Raw genomic sequence first — 18,285 nt, 5'->3', positions numbered from 1 at the left:
CCGACGCCCTCGCCCCGGGGTTCAAGGCACAGGCTTTGGCAATGGATGTCACCAGGTACTCATCGTCGGCGTTCCTCCAGCCCCACCAGCTGATCTCGGGCTGGCTGCAGCGCGCGATCACCGCCCCGTTGCGCACGTGTCTGCAGGGACACACACACAGAGCCTCGCTGAGCCCCCGGGAGCGCGGGGCCGGCCCGGGACACGCTCCCTGTGCACAGCCACACCTGAGCTACTCCTGGCTGCAGCTGCTCTATCTACAGCACTGACTCTCATCGAGAAGTGAAAGAGAGCAAGGAATCTCAAATAACTATTTTTCATCACCACAGAACTGACAGAGAGGCTAAACCAGCCTCATACTTTTATTTACAATAATACAGAATCATTTAGGTTGGAAAAGACCTTCAAGATCCCAAAGTCCAATCTCTGACTTCCATTTATATATAGTAATATATCCTGTAACCTATAAATATATAAAATACATATTATTGTATGTAGATATGACTGTATTTATAAATTAAACCAGAGAGAATAACTTAAAATAATTATGGTTGTATTTTGGGAAAGTAATAGTTATTTCATAGAATCATGGAATAGTTTGGGTTGGAAGGGAGGTTGAAGATCATCTTGTTTGACCCCCCTGCCATGGGCAGGGACACCTTCCATTTGATTTTAAGGCTGTTCTGTTCTCTCCTTCTCCTTCTTTTTTTCCTTCCTCCAATTACAGACCCGTTGTTAAACCATTTCACCTGTCACCTGTAAGTTGGGAAGATGAGCTCACTTGGCATCAGCCCAGGGAGTTTCTGGGTGGAGGCCTGAGCTGCTGTTTATCAACAACCCCTGAATGTGAACCCTACCCTGGCTGTGCTTGCTGACGAGGAGGCCTGAAGTAGGAATCAGTGCATTTCTCACATGAACACACTGGTCAAGTCATTCCCAACTGGCCTGGGAAAGGAAGGGACTGTGATGTGACAAAGCTGCTGATAGAGAATGACCCAGAGAGTGTGAAATTTAGCATTAGTAAGTGAAGAGTATTTACAGATGATCAAAGCATAACCCCAGCTGTGACATGGAGCAGTTTGGTGCAGATCCCAAAGGCTTTGAAGTCACTGGGAAGCTCTCAAAAGCCTCAATTCGGTGCTCAAGAGAAGCATGAATGTTAAGGATATGCTAACAGTTACAGGCAAAGGACTAAGAAATAAAATATTATGGCTTCACATCTTAACCATTCTAAAATGACACAAACTCCTCTCAAAAAGGATTTTGTTGTAGTCAAACCAAGCTCCAGAGATGGGTGGCACAGACACAAGCAAGCACAGGAATGGTCATGCCATGTTTCAGAAACACAAGTATTTCTTGGACAGCAAACAAAACCAAGAGTGGACTCAAAGCCACAGTGCAATGTGGAACTACTAACTGGTTCCAACACTTGGTGGCAGGTTCACCAAGTGACCATGAGACAGTCACCCATTCTCCCAAAGGGGTGCAGGAAATCTAAGATAGCAGATGCTCCAAAGATGCACCAGGAAAGAGCACTTGCATCCCTATCTCGTTTGTTACGTTTCCCTGAGGTGCTGCTCCTGCTGCCTGGTCCTTCCTGGAGATGGGAAAATGAACTCAACAGCCCTGAACTAGACCCACACATCAACCATGCTCAACCATCCCACCACCCCTGCTGCAGCATTTATCTGGAGACCACAGAGTCAAGGAATGGTTTGTGGTGGAAGGAACCTTAAAGCCCATCCCATTTCACCCCCTTCATGGGCAGGGACATCTTCCACTGTCCCAGGATTCTCCAAATCCCATCCAACCCGGCCTTGGGCACTGCCAGGGATCCAGGGGCAGACACAGCTGCTCTGGGCACCCTGTGCCAGGGCCTGCCCACCCTCACAGGGAACAATTCCTTCCCAATATCTCATGTCACCCTGCCCTCTGTCAGTTTACGTAGCTTCCTTAATGACATCTCACAGATAATAACAATGAAGACTTTAAACTGAAGCCTTCCAAAGAAATAATGTTCATGTTTGGCCAAGCCAAAACACCATGGGGACCCTTTACTTTAAGTGCTGCTCTGTTTTGCAAGGTGACTTGCAGAGCAGTCACTCCCAGGAGATCTATTCCTGCCTTCAGGATCACTCAAGGATGGATAACAGAGAGCAGCAAAGGCTTTGTTTATAGTAGTAAATGAAACAGAGCCAAGGTGTGGACTTAAGCACCAGCCTGTGATCATCCAAGCCTGTTTGTGAGCCACCCACAGCTCCTGGCCTGTGCCAAGCAACACTTTCCCAGACAGCGCCTGAGCACGTTTTTGGGAAAGGCAGGTGCTGTGCCAGGGACTGCTCCCAGCAGGCAGCTTGGGGAGCAGGACAGGGTGTGGGGCACTGCAGCTGTTCTGGGCAAAGCTGCCGATGTCGCCACGGTCGCGCTGAACTCACAAAACTCTTGGTAACACAAACCTCTGAGCACTGAACAACGGCTGGGGACCTTCAAGGGACACGGTGACCTGCCAGTAAACAAGGAAATGTGGCAGCACCAATGCGTGTGAAGCCACCAGTAAGCAGAAAGTACAGCAGGTGCCAGCAGAGGAACCAAAACCACAGCTGAGCTTGCAAGGAGCTTCCCAGGGCAGGGGAGCACCAGAACCTGACTCTGCCTTCCCTGCACATCTCCCCAGCACGAGCACAGGAACCATTTAAGGACTTTTCTTACCTGGGAGTTTTGGGGAGGTTTTTCTCAAAGGAAAAAGTTTCTTTCTTGAAACGGGAATGTCAGAAAGTGCCAGAGTGTTTTAACTAATATGGAGCTTTAGGGATCCTCAGTTTAGTTTTGACTAAACGACTCAAGACCCTCTTATGGTCCAAAGCTGCAATATGAAGTGCCTCTGTAGTTTATCAGCTGAGTTTTTCCTCACAGAATTATTCTAAGCACAAGGCTAGAGCACATCTGATACTGTCAGCACGTGCCATTTAACCCCCAACAATCCTCCACAATGGATTAATACCTAGTTTAGTGGAAGGCTGCAGCAGGGGGGCTGGAAGTAGACAATTCTCAAGGTCCTTTCCAACCCAAATCATTCCATGATTCTATGATCTCCCAAGTATCTCTGTTATTTCCTGGACAAGTCAAAGATCTTGGCTTAAAGCACAAGAAAGAGCCTGGAGAGGGTTTACTGAGCCGAGCCTAAAGGGTCCCAACTGAGATGTGTGTATAAGTGCTCCATTTCCCACATCACAGGGATAAGCTCCCATCTCACTGTGGCAGATGTGAGAGCCCGAGAGCGAGGCTCAGCCGTGGGGTGCAGCAGTGCCTGCTGTCCCCTGGCAGGGGCTGCTGAGCACTGGGAGGAGCATCCCTGCTGCCACAGACCCAAGGTCTCCTCAAGGTGGCTGAGCAGACAGAGCCAGAACTGCCACACCGTGCCCGTCTGCCTCTCTACTTAGCTAAATAATTGATTGCATCCTTTGCCTTGTTTTAGAAGTGGATTGTGCCTGGAGGCTTCTGCATCTGTCCTGCGCAGCTCTGCTGAGACCTGAACTTCTGTTTTACTTAACAGCTAATTTTACTTTTCTCAAGGAATCTGATAATGGGATACCTTTGGTGTCATGTTTTACAGCTCTGACTGTGGCCCAGAGAGATCAGCCTTATCCAAAAGCTCTGAGGTCTATCAGAGTCCCTTGGTATGCAGGCACCCATCCATTCTCTCCTGAGCTCCGAGTGAGGAGGAGGAGGAGCTGAGTGTCAGGCTTTTCATTTCCACACAGCACAAGGCATTGCAGAAGCAGCCATGACCCTCAAGGACCCTCCTGCTCCAAAGACTTCAATCTTGAAGGTAAAGACTTAAAAAATTGCACGAAAATCAGAGACACATGGGCAAGCACTTGCCCCATCTTGTAACATCACTTGTCAGCGTCTTCTAATCTGATCCCAGGCTGCAAAGGGTTGTACTCAGCTCATAAATTACTGGATACCATTACAGAGATGTAAAGCAAGGAACAAAATAATTGCTGGAGTAGGAAAAAGACATGGCTTTGCCCTCGGGTGGGTAGGCACAGTGGGACAAGCTCCAGCACCAGGCCATTTTTAGCAAAAGGAATCACAAATACAATTAACTTCTTAGCTGAGTTGGCTACAAGGAGGAAAAGGCTCCATCCAATAAGCTATGCTCATTCCCACTCTGCTGCAGAGCTGAGTTCTAGAAGGAACACACAGCGTTTTGCCACATCCAACAGCAAGCCATGAAGTGTGATGATGCAGAGTTAAGGTACCTGTAAACTCACTGGTTTTGCTTCCTGACTTTCCTATTTTCGAATAAAGCTCTGATCTTTTAAGGTTTTTTTATATTTGGATTTGGTGACTGCTAACACATAGTCTAAGGCTACAAACCATAATGTACATTTTACAGCAGCACAACTGCCTGGGCGCCCCTTTCCATCAGCCTCCCGTTGGTTTTAAACACATCAGTCTCCTGGGAGACACATTTAATGAGGAACCAGCCCCTACTTTGCAAAGCCCTGCTCCATTGACTGCGTGGCCTCCTGCATCCCCCCTCTAGATTATTCTGGAAGGCTGGTCAAGGAATATTTCATAGAATTACAGATTATTCTAAACTCAAAGGGACCCGTAAGGATCATCCAGTCCAATCCCTGGCCCTGCACAGACACCCCAACAATCCCACCCTGGGCATCCCTGGCAGCTTCTGGAGCTCTGGCAGCCTCAGGGCTGGGACCATTCCCTGGGCAGCCTGGGCAGTGCCCAGCACCCTCTGGGGGAAGAACCTTTCCCTGAGATCCACCCTAAATGTCCCTGACACAGCCGTTCCCTTGGGTCCTGTCCCTGGTCATCAAAGCAGAGATCAGAGCTGCTGCTCCACTGCCCCTTGTGAGAAGCTGCAGATTTGGGCATTCCCAGGTCTGTCCAGGCCTGCACACCCTGCTGAGCACAGGGCACCCAGCAGGCTCCTTTTGGCTCAGATTTCTTTTCAAAGTAGCAGCCAGACAAGGACCAACGTGTGGAAAGATTTTGAAACTCTGAGAGAACTTTAATTTGACCTCATCTTGCAACATCTCCCGTAGGAGGAAAGTCACCCACACCTTCAAATCTGACTGAGAACAGCAAAGGACAGTTCTGGAACACTGCTTCTCTCTTCTGGAAAACACCCTGCTGCAGATGGTGCTGGGAGAAGGAGCCCTGGGAGCGCCTCCTTTGCAGGCAGGAGGCAAAGGATAAACAGCTCTCCTGCCATCCCTGTCCAAAGCCCCTGCAGGACTATGAGGACACGGCAGCTCTCATGGATTTGGGAGAGGGAATTTGGGTTTGCATTTACCTGTACACCACCACAGGGATCCTCTTCCATGACCTGAATGAAGCCACATTCTCCAGCTCCTTGTCAGTGATCCAAACAGGGACCAGCAGCTTCTGGGGATAACTGGAACAAAGTCTGGAGAAGACAAAGCATGAAAGGCAAGATGAGGACTGAGCAATCAAAAATCTGCCCCACAGCAGCTCACATTTCCCCAAACTCAACGTGCAGGATTTTGTCTCTTCCTCCTCATATCTGTCTCAACACAGTGAGACAAAACGTGCCGTCAGGAATGAGCTGAGAGAAGACAACCTCCTTTCACATCAGGCCTTACCTCTGGGCTCATACTAAGTATCCTAGTACTTCTCTGGATGCCTTTGGAACAACCTCTGGATTTAAGAATTCATGAGGGTTTAGGAGAATAGTCAATAATTTACATGAAGTTTTTGTTTTCTTGTAGCAGGTACACACAGAGCTTCTGGTAAAGAATGGCCAACCACTTTCTGCCTGAGAGAACAGGATATATTGTTCAGTGAGGAAGACATAAATCTGCCCAGAAATTTAGCAGTGGGAACTGGGGGAATGCAAATAAAGTGACAGGAGTGAGATCTACATCATAACTTGCTTGGTTGGGTGCCAGAAATCAAATTCTTGTAGCTATCTGAACACGTACCAGCAGTGAGAGGAGAACTCTCAGAGCAGAGAGCACTGCCAGAGGGCAGGGTGACATGGGATATTGGGGAAAAAATTGTTCACTGGGAGGGTGGAGAGACCCTGGCACAGGGTGCCCAGAGAAGCTGCCCCTGGATCCCTGGAAGTTTCCAAGGCCAGGCTGGACGGGGCTTGGAGCACCCTGGGATAGGGGAAGGTGTCCCTGCCATGGGAGGGGGTGGAATGGGATGGGCTTTAAGGCTCCTTCCACCACAAACCATTTTGGGATTGTAGCACACACAAAATTCCAGGAGTGCAGGGGGGGCTTTCTGGCTCCTGCAGCTCCTCCCCTGCCCCTTCTCCTCCCAGCACAGGCCAAGGGCAGGCTCAGACACAGCAGTGCCTGCGAGCCGGAGCAGCTGAGCCCCTGCAGGAGGGTACACGGCAAGGAACATCAAAAAGCAGCTCTGGCTCAAGGTTATCCCACATCATTTAGTGGGAATGTTTCAGGGCAGATGTGGAGCAATGTGAGGAGGGTGAAAGGATCCAGCCAGTAAGCTCCAGAGGGTGGTCTGGTGTTCCTGAGCCCAGGCTATTCCAGCTGATGGCAACAGGCACAGTTCAGTATTAGTTTATAGTGCTAGTGAAGAACTGCCTGCCACACTGGAAAATGGCACTCCAGTGTCTAGACAGCTCCTCTGAGAGCCCCAGGCAGAAAGCAATGGTGGCTAAGGGATAAAAACAACTGGGCGAGGATGAGGAATTCAGGAAGCAAAATTAAAGCTGTCAGTTAAGGAGGTGAAGTCCAGGTTGTTTGTGGTAGGATGTCTGGGCTTGGACATCTCTGAAATGCCTAAGATTCCATAAGTAAAGGTGGTCATGAAATTAGAGAAGCAGTGAAGCATGACTGAAGATGCAGGAATGTGGGAGAGGGTTAGCACCTGTTCAGGTCTGAAGGAACTTCTGGAATAGCTGAGTCTATACATGAACAGGCTCTGCTGAAGTGCAAACAGTTCTCTGGCACCTCAGATGAAACATGGGTGATGTCTTAAAAGTACACATTGGGAGAGGTAGTCCAGGAGAGGCTCAGGAGTGTATCTTCCAAGAGTTAAATCACTAAAACTCTGTAGCCTTAGGGAAACAGTAAGATAGAAATCAATAAAATTCAGGTAGGAAACAGGACATCTTTAAGAAGTGAAGCCAAGTTCAAGCAGGGTGCATAGAAACAGGCAATAAGGTTAAGACAAAGAGACATGTCTTTCTAGGCTAGAATTCCAGAGGAATACAGTGGAGGAAGTGAAAACCCAGGATAAGCAACTCTGTTGGCTTAACAGTATCTTATAAACTGATACAAGGAAGGATATCTGTGGCACCCTAAGTTTCAGGCTACAAGCTTTATAGGAAGGCCTAAATAGTCTGAGCTTGTGAACAAAGTGTGGGCAACTTCCAGGGGAAGGTGGGAGTGACAGTGTGACGCTCAGAGTGACCAGCATCCACCAGAACGTGCATGGATCAAATCCCAAGCCTGAAGAGAAACCAACCCCTGGAGTGACAGTAATGGCATCCACAGGGGCTGGAAGAGAAGCAGAAAGGCTGCAAGGGCAGAAATTCCCATGGGAGGCTTGTTTTGCTTCCACACAGAACACACAAGTGTCTGAACCAAAGGTGACATTTTCAGACACACCCAGGTGTTTCTTGGTGCTACCAGCAAAATCATCAAGTCTCTGACTCTTCCTTTGGATCTAAGCTGCTCCAAAGCAGAATAACTGAAAATTCTCTTTGTTACAGCATTCATCACTCAGTAGATTCAGTAATGTTCTTAGAGGGGATAAGGCTCTCACAACAGCAACAACAACACAAAGGGTTAAGTTCAGGGCACTTGGGGTTTGAGTCAACATGGCTGTTGGGAGGGAGGTCACTCCTCATGTGTGAGAGCTACCTGAAGCATCAGTGAATGAGCAGATAGGGCAAATTTAGATTTTCAGAAGGGGTTGTTTGAAATTTTTTATGTGCCTGTGTTTTTTAACAGGTATGTCCCCACAGAGCTGAAGAATGCTCCTCTTAGGAAACAGCTGCTCTTGAGAAGATAAAAAGTAGTTCAGAACCTCAACGATCATTTTTCACCACAACGGGAGTCCTAAAGGGAACCACCTGCAGTGGGGTGGCCTGGAAAGCCCCAGGACCAGCCTGAGCCAGACAACAAAGGGAAAAGCCTTGAACTGTGAGGTCTGATGGCAGGAGAGTGTGGCTGGAACCACAGAGACACAGGAATCAGCACCTGTGAATGAAGATCGATGGAGAACCTTCTTACCACAGAGATAACAATGAGGGAGAGGAATCATGGAATACCCTGGTTTGGAAGGGATCCATGAGGATTGAGTCCAGCCCCTGGCCCTGCACAGGACACCCCAACAAGCCCATCCTGTCCCTGAGAGCCTTGTCCAAGCTCTTGTTTCACAGAAGGCAAACACATGTACCACTAACAGTCCTCATAGACTTTCTGTCCACATGTTCCTGTGGCAAATCCAAGCAGGGACAGCAATTATCCCTTTCCAATGGTATGGATAGTATTAAATTTTATAGAGAAGTGTGAAAAAGACAAAATTTTAATTAAGAGCAGTCTCAGAGACCAGTAGGAAACACCATCTGGCTAAAGCAGTAACAGAACTCCAGGCAAACTTTCTCCTCATAAACTCAAAAGTTAAATAAAATCACAACCATAAAAAGATGAAACCTAAAAATGAGCGTCAACATTGGAGGCAAAGTGTTTTTGGTGTTTTCCTTTTTCTGAAGGAACTACATGTGTACCAAATGCACCAGTACTAAGGCTGATATGAAACAACTACCTCAGAGAGCCTGTGTGGACCAGATGGGCAATGCTGGAGTGATCCCATTTCCCTGGGTATAACATCCCTGAAGATGTGAGAGCCAGGGAGAGACCGTGTAATAATTTTATTATCACTGTACACTTTTATCAAGACTGAAGGAGTGGTTATTATAAGCTTGTATTGCTCTCATTTTACGATGGCTGTCTCCAGGAAGGAGATAATAGTTCCCAGATAAGGACATCTCAGAACAGACTTGAAAGACAAGGAACAAAGCCATTACCTTGGAGTATCCTGTCTTTAACCACACTGTTTTGCCAAAGCAGGGAAATAAAAGATAAAAGGACTATAAACAGTTAAAAAGTAACCTGATCCCTGTGAATAGAGGCAGGTGGTTATGATCAAAAGCCAGAGCAGGATTTAAAGCCACACTCCCCCAGCAGCAAGAGAGAACTGGTTTGAGTCGCACAAGGCAATTGCACCACGCCTGAGATCCCGGGATGTCTGCAGGAAGCTGGGACCTGCGAGGATCTCCAGGGAGGAACTTGGCAGGTGGAGGGAAGCAAAGCCAGGCCCACACCCAGCTTGCTGAGGTTTGTTTTAAGTCCCTTCTCCCCTGGTTTGGTTGGAAATCAAACACCTGTCTTCAGAGAAGGTGGTTAATGGCAGTGGATTATTGGCCACTAAGCAAAGCACAGATGGTCAATGGAAGCTGAACTTCCTGAAATAGTCAGAGGGAACCACACCCCAAGACCCAGCAGGGAAGAAGACCCTATATACAGAGACTCTGTCTAGGGCAGGAACCCACAGGCTGTGCAGTCCAAAACAGAGCAGTTCAGGACAACAACTTTTATTTGACAATCTTGGAGAAACTGTGCAAATGCCAGCAAAGTCATGTGAACAGTTCCAAAGCAACGACGTGGTCAGTAGGGCAGAGGTAAAATGGAAATCACCCCCCAACTTTAGTGCTTGTGGCCTGGATTCTTCATGAAAAGAGAAGAGGCAGCAAGCTCCAAAACTGGGATTTCCACAGTCCAGTGTGTCTGAGATTTCTCATGGTCTCCACAGGAAACCAGTGACCTAGAACTGTCCACTGCATAGGTGATGGGGATGTCTGGACTAGCTGGGACAGAGAGGAAAGGCTGAGGGATACCAGTGGTTTCAAGAACAGGATTATAGGAAATGCACAAATGAGTATGTCCATCAAAGTTTGAAATCCCATTGGCTTAATGCCACCTGCTGCAAACAGTGCAGCTGCCCTTTTCCAAGAGTCCTGTGCTCCTGCCGGAATAGAAGGTGGGCTGGAAACACTGATTAGTGGCAAAAGGTCTCTTCCACTTGTAGAGTGGGAAAACCTTGCAGGGATTTCCACCCCAATGCCCACAGGGAACACTTTCAACACTGGCTCAACCGAAACGTGACATCACAGTGATGGAGAACCCCCGGTGGGGACATGCCCAGCACACCACCATGTTCCCAGGGAATGCTCTTTTCCCTTCCACATTGTGAAGCTCCCAAGCTGCACTTGGGGGCTGCCACCTCTTATTCTGCCATGTGCCACTGCCAGAAGTTTTACTCCATGCCATTTGTGAATGCCCTGCCAGCAGCTGGAGGCAGATCACCCTTCAGCTTCTCCTGCTCTGACTGAACAAGCCTCACTCCTTCCCAGACTCCTGAGCCTGCCAACAGCTCTCCACTGGCTAACCCCAGCTCCTAACAGAGCTGAACATCTGCCTGAGTGTATGAAAACTGTGGCTGTTGTGTCACACTGAGCATTTTAGAGAGGAGGACTGACCAGGAAGACAAACCCACAATGGATGGACCTCCAGACTCCCAAATGTTTTCCATGAGGAATAAGAGCCACCACATGGTAAACTACCTGAGTCAGCATTTACAGTTCCTGCTAGCTCTGATGTTTGGACTGTATTCCCTCTCCAATTCCACGATGTGAAAGGCAGAAAGAAAAGGGATCTGGCTCATACTCTGATCAGCCTGGGTGCTGCCAAGGCCAGAAAGGAGGATTAGCTGGAGTTTGACTCACCCACTGCTCCGCACAGGGATTACCAAGGGAAAAGTCAGGCAAGAGGAGAGCGCGGAGGGGGTGTGATGAAACACTCACTTGTAGTTGTTGTTGATGTCAGAGACACGCCAGGCATTCTGCAGGTCGAAGCCCATCCTCACCAGCTCCATCTCAAACCGGAACCTCACGTGGTCCCCTGAGGAACAGAGCATGGGAAGTTACTGACAGCACAGAGGAATCTGACCCTGTTTGTGGCACTCCACAGCAACTGTCACAGGCTGGAGAGAGTCACAAAACCACAGAAAGGTTTGGGTCAGCAGGGACCTGAAGCTCATCCTGTTCCACCCCCTGCCATGGCAGGGACACCTCCCACTGTCCCAGGCTGCTCCAAACCCCGTCCAGCCTGGCCTTGGGCACTGCCAGGAATCCAGGGGCAGCCCCAGCTGCTCTGGGCACCCTGTGCCAGGGCCTCTCCATTCCCTGATTCAAGAATTCCTTTTAACATCCCATCTAACTGTCAATTTAACACTGTCCCCCCATGTCCTGTCACTACCAACCCTTATAGAAAACCTCTCCCTCTTTTTTATAATCCGCTTTAGGCCCTGGAAGTGGCTCTGAGCTCTCCCTGGAGCCTTCTCCTCTCCAGGTGAACACCCCCAGCTCTCTCAGTGTGGCTCTAGACCAGAGGAGCTCCAGCCCTGGGAGCATCTTTTTGGCAAGGAGAAACTCATGGGCAACTGGATGGCAGAAATAATTGTGCTTCGGAAGCCAGGAAGACTTGACCCTCACAGGGGTACCTCTGTTTGTTTTGTCAAGTCAGGTCTCATCTCAGGGCACATAAACAGCCTCTCCATGGCAAGGGGGTGTATGGGGGTTAATTTAACCTACTTCTGCCCATCTGGCAGAGACAGCTTCCAAAGTGGGTGTCAGGAACCCCATGGCAAGGAGCACTGAGCACCCACCTGAGGCAGTTCCTTCCTCCAGACTGCTCTCAGACGCTGACTCAAGGTTTCCTCTCTCATGTTTTAGTCTTGCCTCACTAATTCTGGATGCCTTTGTTGCTCCAGTGTCAAATCTTGTTAATAAATAAATACTGCAAAGCTCTTTACCTCAACCGTATCCTGCAGCAACAACTTGAATTGGTGAATTTATTTACACCAAACACTTTCCCTGAAGGAAACACAGCAAATATCTCTGATTGCTGGGGGTTGGGGCATGGTAAGGAGACAGAGCTTACCTTTCCTCTATCAACTTCTCTTGGAATAGCTGTATTACTGAACCCCAGCCCTCCATCTCACCTGTCTTTGGACATTTGATTCAGGCTACTGCTGCCCTCCTCTAGGATCAGCTCATTTTTCAGTCTAAAGCCAGGTTTCTCACTCATTTTAATTCTGTTTTTAAACATCTTCATCATCGATAAGACAAAGCAACTGCGAGCAAACTTTGTGTTCCCAGGGAAGGGAAACTCCCAGTCCACACGAGGGCACCAGCACAGCTCTGGTTTTCTCTTCATGGACTCAAAGCTTTGATTTGCTTTGATTTTCTCTTCATGGACTCATCCTGTGCGAGGATGAGCCAGAGCTCTCCACCGACCTGATCCTGGGAAAGTCACAGCATTTTTGGGTGTTGGTGAAGAGATGCAGATGGGCTTATATTAATTAGGCTGCCTCAAAACTGATGCTGTTTGCCACTCCAGGACAGGACTGCCTGAGGTCTCTACCACTGTGATTAGATAACTTAAGTATGGGATGTTTTCTCTCAAGGAGAAAGGGAAAAGCTGCTTCTGTGTTGCTGGTTCAGAAAGTTTTTTGTTGTGTTTGTTACTAATTCCTTTCACTGTGCTTCTTATCCAGTAGGATATGGCCATCAGCTGGATCTCTAGGCCAGGCACAGGATGACCCAGGGAGGCAAATTTGAAACTAGACAGGGTTTATGAACAAGAGCTCAATTGCAGTGCAGTGCTGCTTGCCAGAGCAGCAGGAAGGGCCAGGCCAGGAGCTCACCAGGACGGCAGAGATGCGCATGTTGATCCTCCTCATCCACACACACCCCCAAGCACCAGGCGTGGTAGGCGAATGCAAAGAGGTCCTCAGGCTTGGCAGGGCGGGCAATGGCTCGAGTCAGCCTCTTCAGCCACTCCTGGCACTGCTTGAAGGTGGAGAAATGGCACCTGCAAACCCAAAGGCAAATCACCCTTAGCGGGGACATTCACCCAGCCAAGACTGAGACAGGAAAAGGAACACGGCCCCAAGCCTTAGAACCCTGACCAAGGGCAGCTCAACTCCAAAGGCATCACAGGGGGAGCCACCAGAGCTGGTCCCAGCCTGCAGCACCAGCAGCTGCACCACAGCACTAAACCAGATACCTGATCACTTTGGAGTCTTTGCAGATGATGTGAAGCTGGAACATATCCCGACACTCCACACTTTCCATCATCCTCAAAGGCACCTGCAAGGGAGGGACAGATGTAGGGCATGACACCACAGGCCAGAGTAGCCCCAGCAGCCATGCCTGCAGGCTCCTCAGGCTGCAGATGGTTCCACCAGTCACGAGCTGCTTCTGTGAACTACAGTCCCACTCCCAGGGTTATGGAGCTCCATGAGTCAGCACAGAGCTCTTCCATGATTATTATTCTGATCTCTGTTCTCTCCCTTTGTGATCTCCCACTTGGGGCCAGTTCCTGACTCAACCACATGCAGTCAAGCACAGGTAACTGAGCCAAATAACAGCTGCAGTAAGGGACAGCAAATCAAGGCAGTGAGAGAAAGCCTCAAGCTCCCACTGCCTGACTCTGTGTTGGTGAGATGTCTCATTAAAATTGGCCTGCAAGAGACCTCAACAGCCTTAAAACCACCAAAGTTATTGCTTGAATTTAAAGAAAACAGCAAAGGAAAGACCTAATTACTATCCAAAGGAAAACCCCGTCCTCACACTAAATACAGTAACAAAACAGCAACCGCACGCCCAGGCCTGGCATCCTCCAAGAGACACCTTCCCGTGCCACAGCCCCCAGGAATGGGGTATTGCCGCCCCTCCCTGCTCTGAAACCCTGGGAGAGGTGATGGTGCAGGCAGAGCCAGACTCACATTGATCACAGAGTCCTTAAATTTGATATGCAGGCGGTAGTTGGAGATGGCGATCACAGCGTCGTTGGCATGGCCCAGGTACTCCACCCCCTCACCCTGCAACACAGTGAATGGCACCTGGAAGGGAGACAGCACCAGGTCAGGTCACACAGGTACCTTGTGCACTGGAATTCCCAGAGCCACTCTTCCCACTGCCTCCGCAGTGCATCTCCCAAGTGCTCCCCATGCCCTGAGAGCAGGACGGACAGTGTGGGCACCGCTGCCCAGCCCCGCACACGGAGCCAGCAGCAGCTCCTGAAAGATCACTTGTGTGCCAGGCACACCTGGCAGCGAGGGGGGGCCAGGACACAGAGGGACAACTGCTCTTCAGAGAGGGGAAACCAGCTCTGGCACAGAGGCATGGAGAGGGACATGACCGCAGGACAGCTCAGAGAGAAGAGGGTAGTGCTCTGCACAGCTCCTGAAAGAGCCCAGCACCGTGGGGAAGCACTGGAAGCGGCTGCCCAGGGAGGTGGTGGTGTCACCATCCCTGGAGGTGTCCAAGGAACAACTGGATGTGGCACTCACGGCTCTGGGCTGGGTGACAATGTGGGGATCAGCCACAGGTTGGACATGATGGTCTTGGGGGTCTTTTCCAGCCTCAGTGATTCTGGGATTCTGTCCCAGGGCAGTGTCACTTATGTGATCCTGTTGTGCCATTTAAACATGGGGTGCCCTCAGCTGCCCTGTGAGACTCAGTAGTACCATCCAGGTAAACAAATGAACCGAAGTTGTACCCAGTTTCTGCTAACAAGGCTCTCAGGGATTCTGTGTATAGTTATTTATATGACTGAGGAAGCTTGTCCTGATTAAACTGCAAGAAAGCTTCATTAGAGTTACCTCCACAATCAAGTATGTGTTTTTCCCCATCAGTCTGGACACGTCATAGTTGTTTTTAAAACACGGAATCCTGGCAGACAGTCAAGTTTGACTTTTTTTATATTAAAAAAAAAAGCAGGCAGAACAGCCTAAAATTCACCAGGCCTCTTTGTCCTTAGCTAATCAGATTCCTCCTTCTCCCTGAATGCCACCTACACCAGGTGATGTTGGTAACCAATTATGCAAAAAATGTCACGACAATTTATCATTTGAGCCAGAGCTGAAACCTGCCAGACAGGACGGCTGATGACACAATTCATTACACTGTAATTAGTACAAGTCAGACCACCTTCTCTTTATTTTGAAGTTGTTTCTATGGCTTGGGTATAAAAACCTGAATTTCAAACTTCAAGTGACAAGTGTACTAACAACTTCTCCTTTCTTTGTACAAAAATAACCACCCTAGCTTGGCATCTGTCCGAACAATCTTGAAAAATATTAATTATTTGCCTAAGAGAATATCCTCTCTTTATTTCTTGCAGTTGATTTCTGCAGGCTTGCCAGAGCTGTTTTTATCTGGCATGCGTCTCTCCTGCTTACGTGGCTCTTTCACACAGCAACAGAAGGGAGACAGAACAGGAAGGGGCTGGTAAGGTTGCAAGAAGCAATGGAGGGAAATCCTGGAATAAACCAGTAGGTGCCCCAATACAGCTTGTTATCAACTGAGGGCATCCCTCTAGAGCCACAGGATCCTGGAATGGTTTGGGCTGGGAGTGACATCCCAACCCAAGCTCAACCAGTTCCACGCCCTGCCATGGGCAGAGACACCTTCCACTGGGCCAGGTGCCAAGTCCCATCTAAGCTGGTCTTGAACACTCTGCTTTACAATAAATTGACAATTCACTGAAGGCAAATTACTCTTGGGAGGGTAGAACTTTACTTCTCCAAACAGCAAACTAAGGCAGAGTGTGCTCTTCTCCAGAAGTCCCAGCTCAGAGTCACCTCAGCAGCTTCACCCCCCAAAGCCACAGCCCTGCAGGCCTGACCCTGCACAACCCCCCAGCCTGTAGCTGTTCCTTCAAGCCAATAGCTCTCAGTCCTCCTTTTCCCCAGCACTATTTGCCAAGGCAGTGACAGTCTCAGAACAAACTCAAAACACTGCAGCAGCAAGAACAAGGTGAGCCTGGCTCCAGCCCCAGGAGGATGATGGTGAGCACCGGAGGATGTTAAAGGAAGCACCAATTCCCAGGAGGGAATGCTGCCCTTGCTGCACAGCAGCAACAGCACCCAGGGATCTTCCGAGGGCTTTCTGCAGCAGGAGGCTGGCACCATATGGAGGTTCCTTCTTCCAGCCACCATGCAGCAGGAAAATGCCAGGGGCAAGGTGCTCAAGGGGAGAGCAGGCAGTGCAGCTGCACAGAGCACGGCCCCCATGCTACTCCTGTCCCAGAATCTCCCTGGATGCAGGCTGCAGGGCAAGGGCAGGCAGCAGCACTTCCCCCAGGGAATGCCAGGGCTGGCTGTGCACTGCAGCAGCTCCAGCTGCATCCTGCCAGGGCTGGGCAGCCAGGGCCAGGGCCTGGGAACGGCCCCCACACACAGGGAGCTGCTGCCCCGAGTGTGCCCCCAGCCCGTGGCCTTCAGGATGTGCTGGGCTGGAGAGCTGCTCTGCAGAGCCCAGCCTGCCACATCCCAGAGCTGTTTGGGTGTTTCTACTTCCTTACCTGCAATGACTCCTCCTCCTTTATGAGCTCCTTCGGGGGGAACAAGTCCTTGGCCTGGATGTACTCCAAACTGGGAGGGCCTTCCTCACCCTGCATTGCAAACAGAGCACACAGTCAGACAGCCTTGGCCAGAACATGCTGTGAAAGCCAAAAATTGAAGCTGCTGGATACTCTTGGCAGCCCAGGAGCTTGGGGATACCTGTGCATGGAAATGCCTGTTCTGCCTCCAGACCCCAGCAGTTCCTCTGGCTGTTCAGAGTGCCCACAGCACAGTGAAATGCTGAAGCCTCCAAGTCCCACCTCTTCCAGCTGAGTGGTGTTTGGAAAGCCAAGCAGACACACCTTGGCCACAGGGGACTGATGTGACAGTAACTTGTCACGTCAGCTGTTCCCGTTATGTGGCACCAGAGCAGACACCCCATGACACAGAGGGTTTCCATCCACAGGCCAATGTCAGCCTACTCTTCCTCCTTTTAAGGACTGCTTTGTTTCGGGAGTTTTTGTTTTCACTCTCACACCAAAGAAGTCTGGGAAGAGCCTGAATGTTCTGCAGGAGAAGATACAACTGTGAACAACCTAAACCCCTATAACAATTGCACCCCAGTGCACATAATTCACAACAGGCACTACTGATTGGTGCCAGCACCAAGCCCAGGGCAGCTGGATATGTCCAGCCTGTTCAGATGGACACCCAAGAAAACCCACAGAGGCCTCAGGATGGTCTCACAGAACTTGCACATCCCATCCTTGACAAGTGGAGTGTATGTCTCAGTTTGGAACATGAGAATCCCCATGCACTCATACAATCAGAGTATCTTGAGCTGGAAAGGATAAGGATCATCAATTCCCATCCCTGGCCCAGCACAGGACACCCCAAATCCCACCACATATCTCAGAGCATTGCTCCAATGCTCCTTGAGCTCTAGTGTGAACTATTGGTACCAATTTTCACCAGCCCTCACGCAGGCCCTGTCACATCACTGAACTGCTGCCAAAGGAGCGGCACCCAGACGTTCAGCTGCAGATGCTCATTGCTGGGAGTCCAGGATGCTGCTAATTCCACATGTATTTGGTGTGGGAATGTTTTCTTCAGAAGGCTGCTTGCTCTCTAACTCTAGCTGTAGGCTCTAGCATTTACCAGGAAACACTGTGTTCTGTAAGCACTGAGTAATATTTTAAAATGACATATCTTTCTGGATATGCCACCCAAGCCAGAATCCCAATTTCAACCTGAAAAAAGGAGACCCCAATCCTTCTGGCTCAGGAATACTTCAAATGATGCTGAATTCTCTTGTGTTTCTGACAGGGGCTGAAGCCTCAGTGCCTGCAGGAAGAGCCTGGCCTGAGGTGCTCCCTGGACCTCAGATAGGGGCAGCCAGACCCCTCCCACCTCACATCCAAGGAACCTGCACACATGTAACATGCTGTTAGAGCCTTCATAAAACTCAGCATCAGCCCCAGCTGGAGGGAAAGGCACTGCCCCTGTCACCACGTTCTGAGGGACACAGGGCACAGCACCAGCTCCAGTAGCAGCCAATGCTCACTGGAGACCACGGGGGGCTTGGGGCCCCTCCTGCCAGTGGCTCACTCCAAGGCTGAGGCACCAGCCCAGGGGAGCACAAAGGGAAGGTGTGTGCCCGTGTGCCGGTGCAGCAGCCAGGAAGCTGAGATCCTCTCCCATCCTCACTTTGCAGTTCGCAGAGAAATCCCAGGGAGCAGCAGGAACTGGAACAGGGCGGCCCGAGCTCGCCACCCGCCTGGGTGTCCTTGAGTCCCTCCTCGCCTGCAGCACAGGGCAGGCGGAGGCTGAGCCTCCCCTCCCCCC

General features: G+C 49.9%; 1 protein-coding gene across 1 annotated transcript in view; it reads right to left on the bottom strand.

Annotated features, from left to right (window-relative positions):
- MTMR4 (myotubularin related protein 4) overlaps positions 1-18,285 on the bottom strand; it is a 35,632-nt gene that overhangs the window by 8,784 nt on the left and 8,563 nt on the right. The window contains 7 exon segments of the mRNA XM_031060366.1: positions 1-140; positions 5,321-5,434; positions 10,892-10,988; positions 12,796-12,962; positions 13,158-13,240; positions 13,879-13,995; positions 16,461-16,550. Coding sequence (XP_030916226.1) covers positions 1-140; positions 5,321-5,434; positions 10,892-10,988; positions 12,796-12,962; positions 13,158-13,240; positions 13,879-13,995; positions 16,461-16,550 — 808 coding nt within the window.

The sequence above is a fragment of the Geospiza fortis genome, unplaced genomic scaffold, assembly GCF_000277835.1.
Source record: "Geospiza fortis unplaced genomic scaffold, GeoFor_1.0 scaffold59, whole genome shotgun sequence".
In the NCBI taxonomy this organism is placed as follows: domain Eukaryota; kingdom Metazoa; phylum Chordata; class Aves; order Passeriformes; family Thraupidae; genus Geospiza; species Geospiza fortis.
Note: the sequence above shows the minus strand (reverse complement) of the source record. Positions and strands in the feature narration are given on the sequence as shown.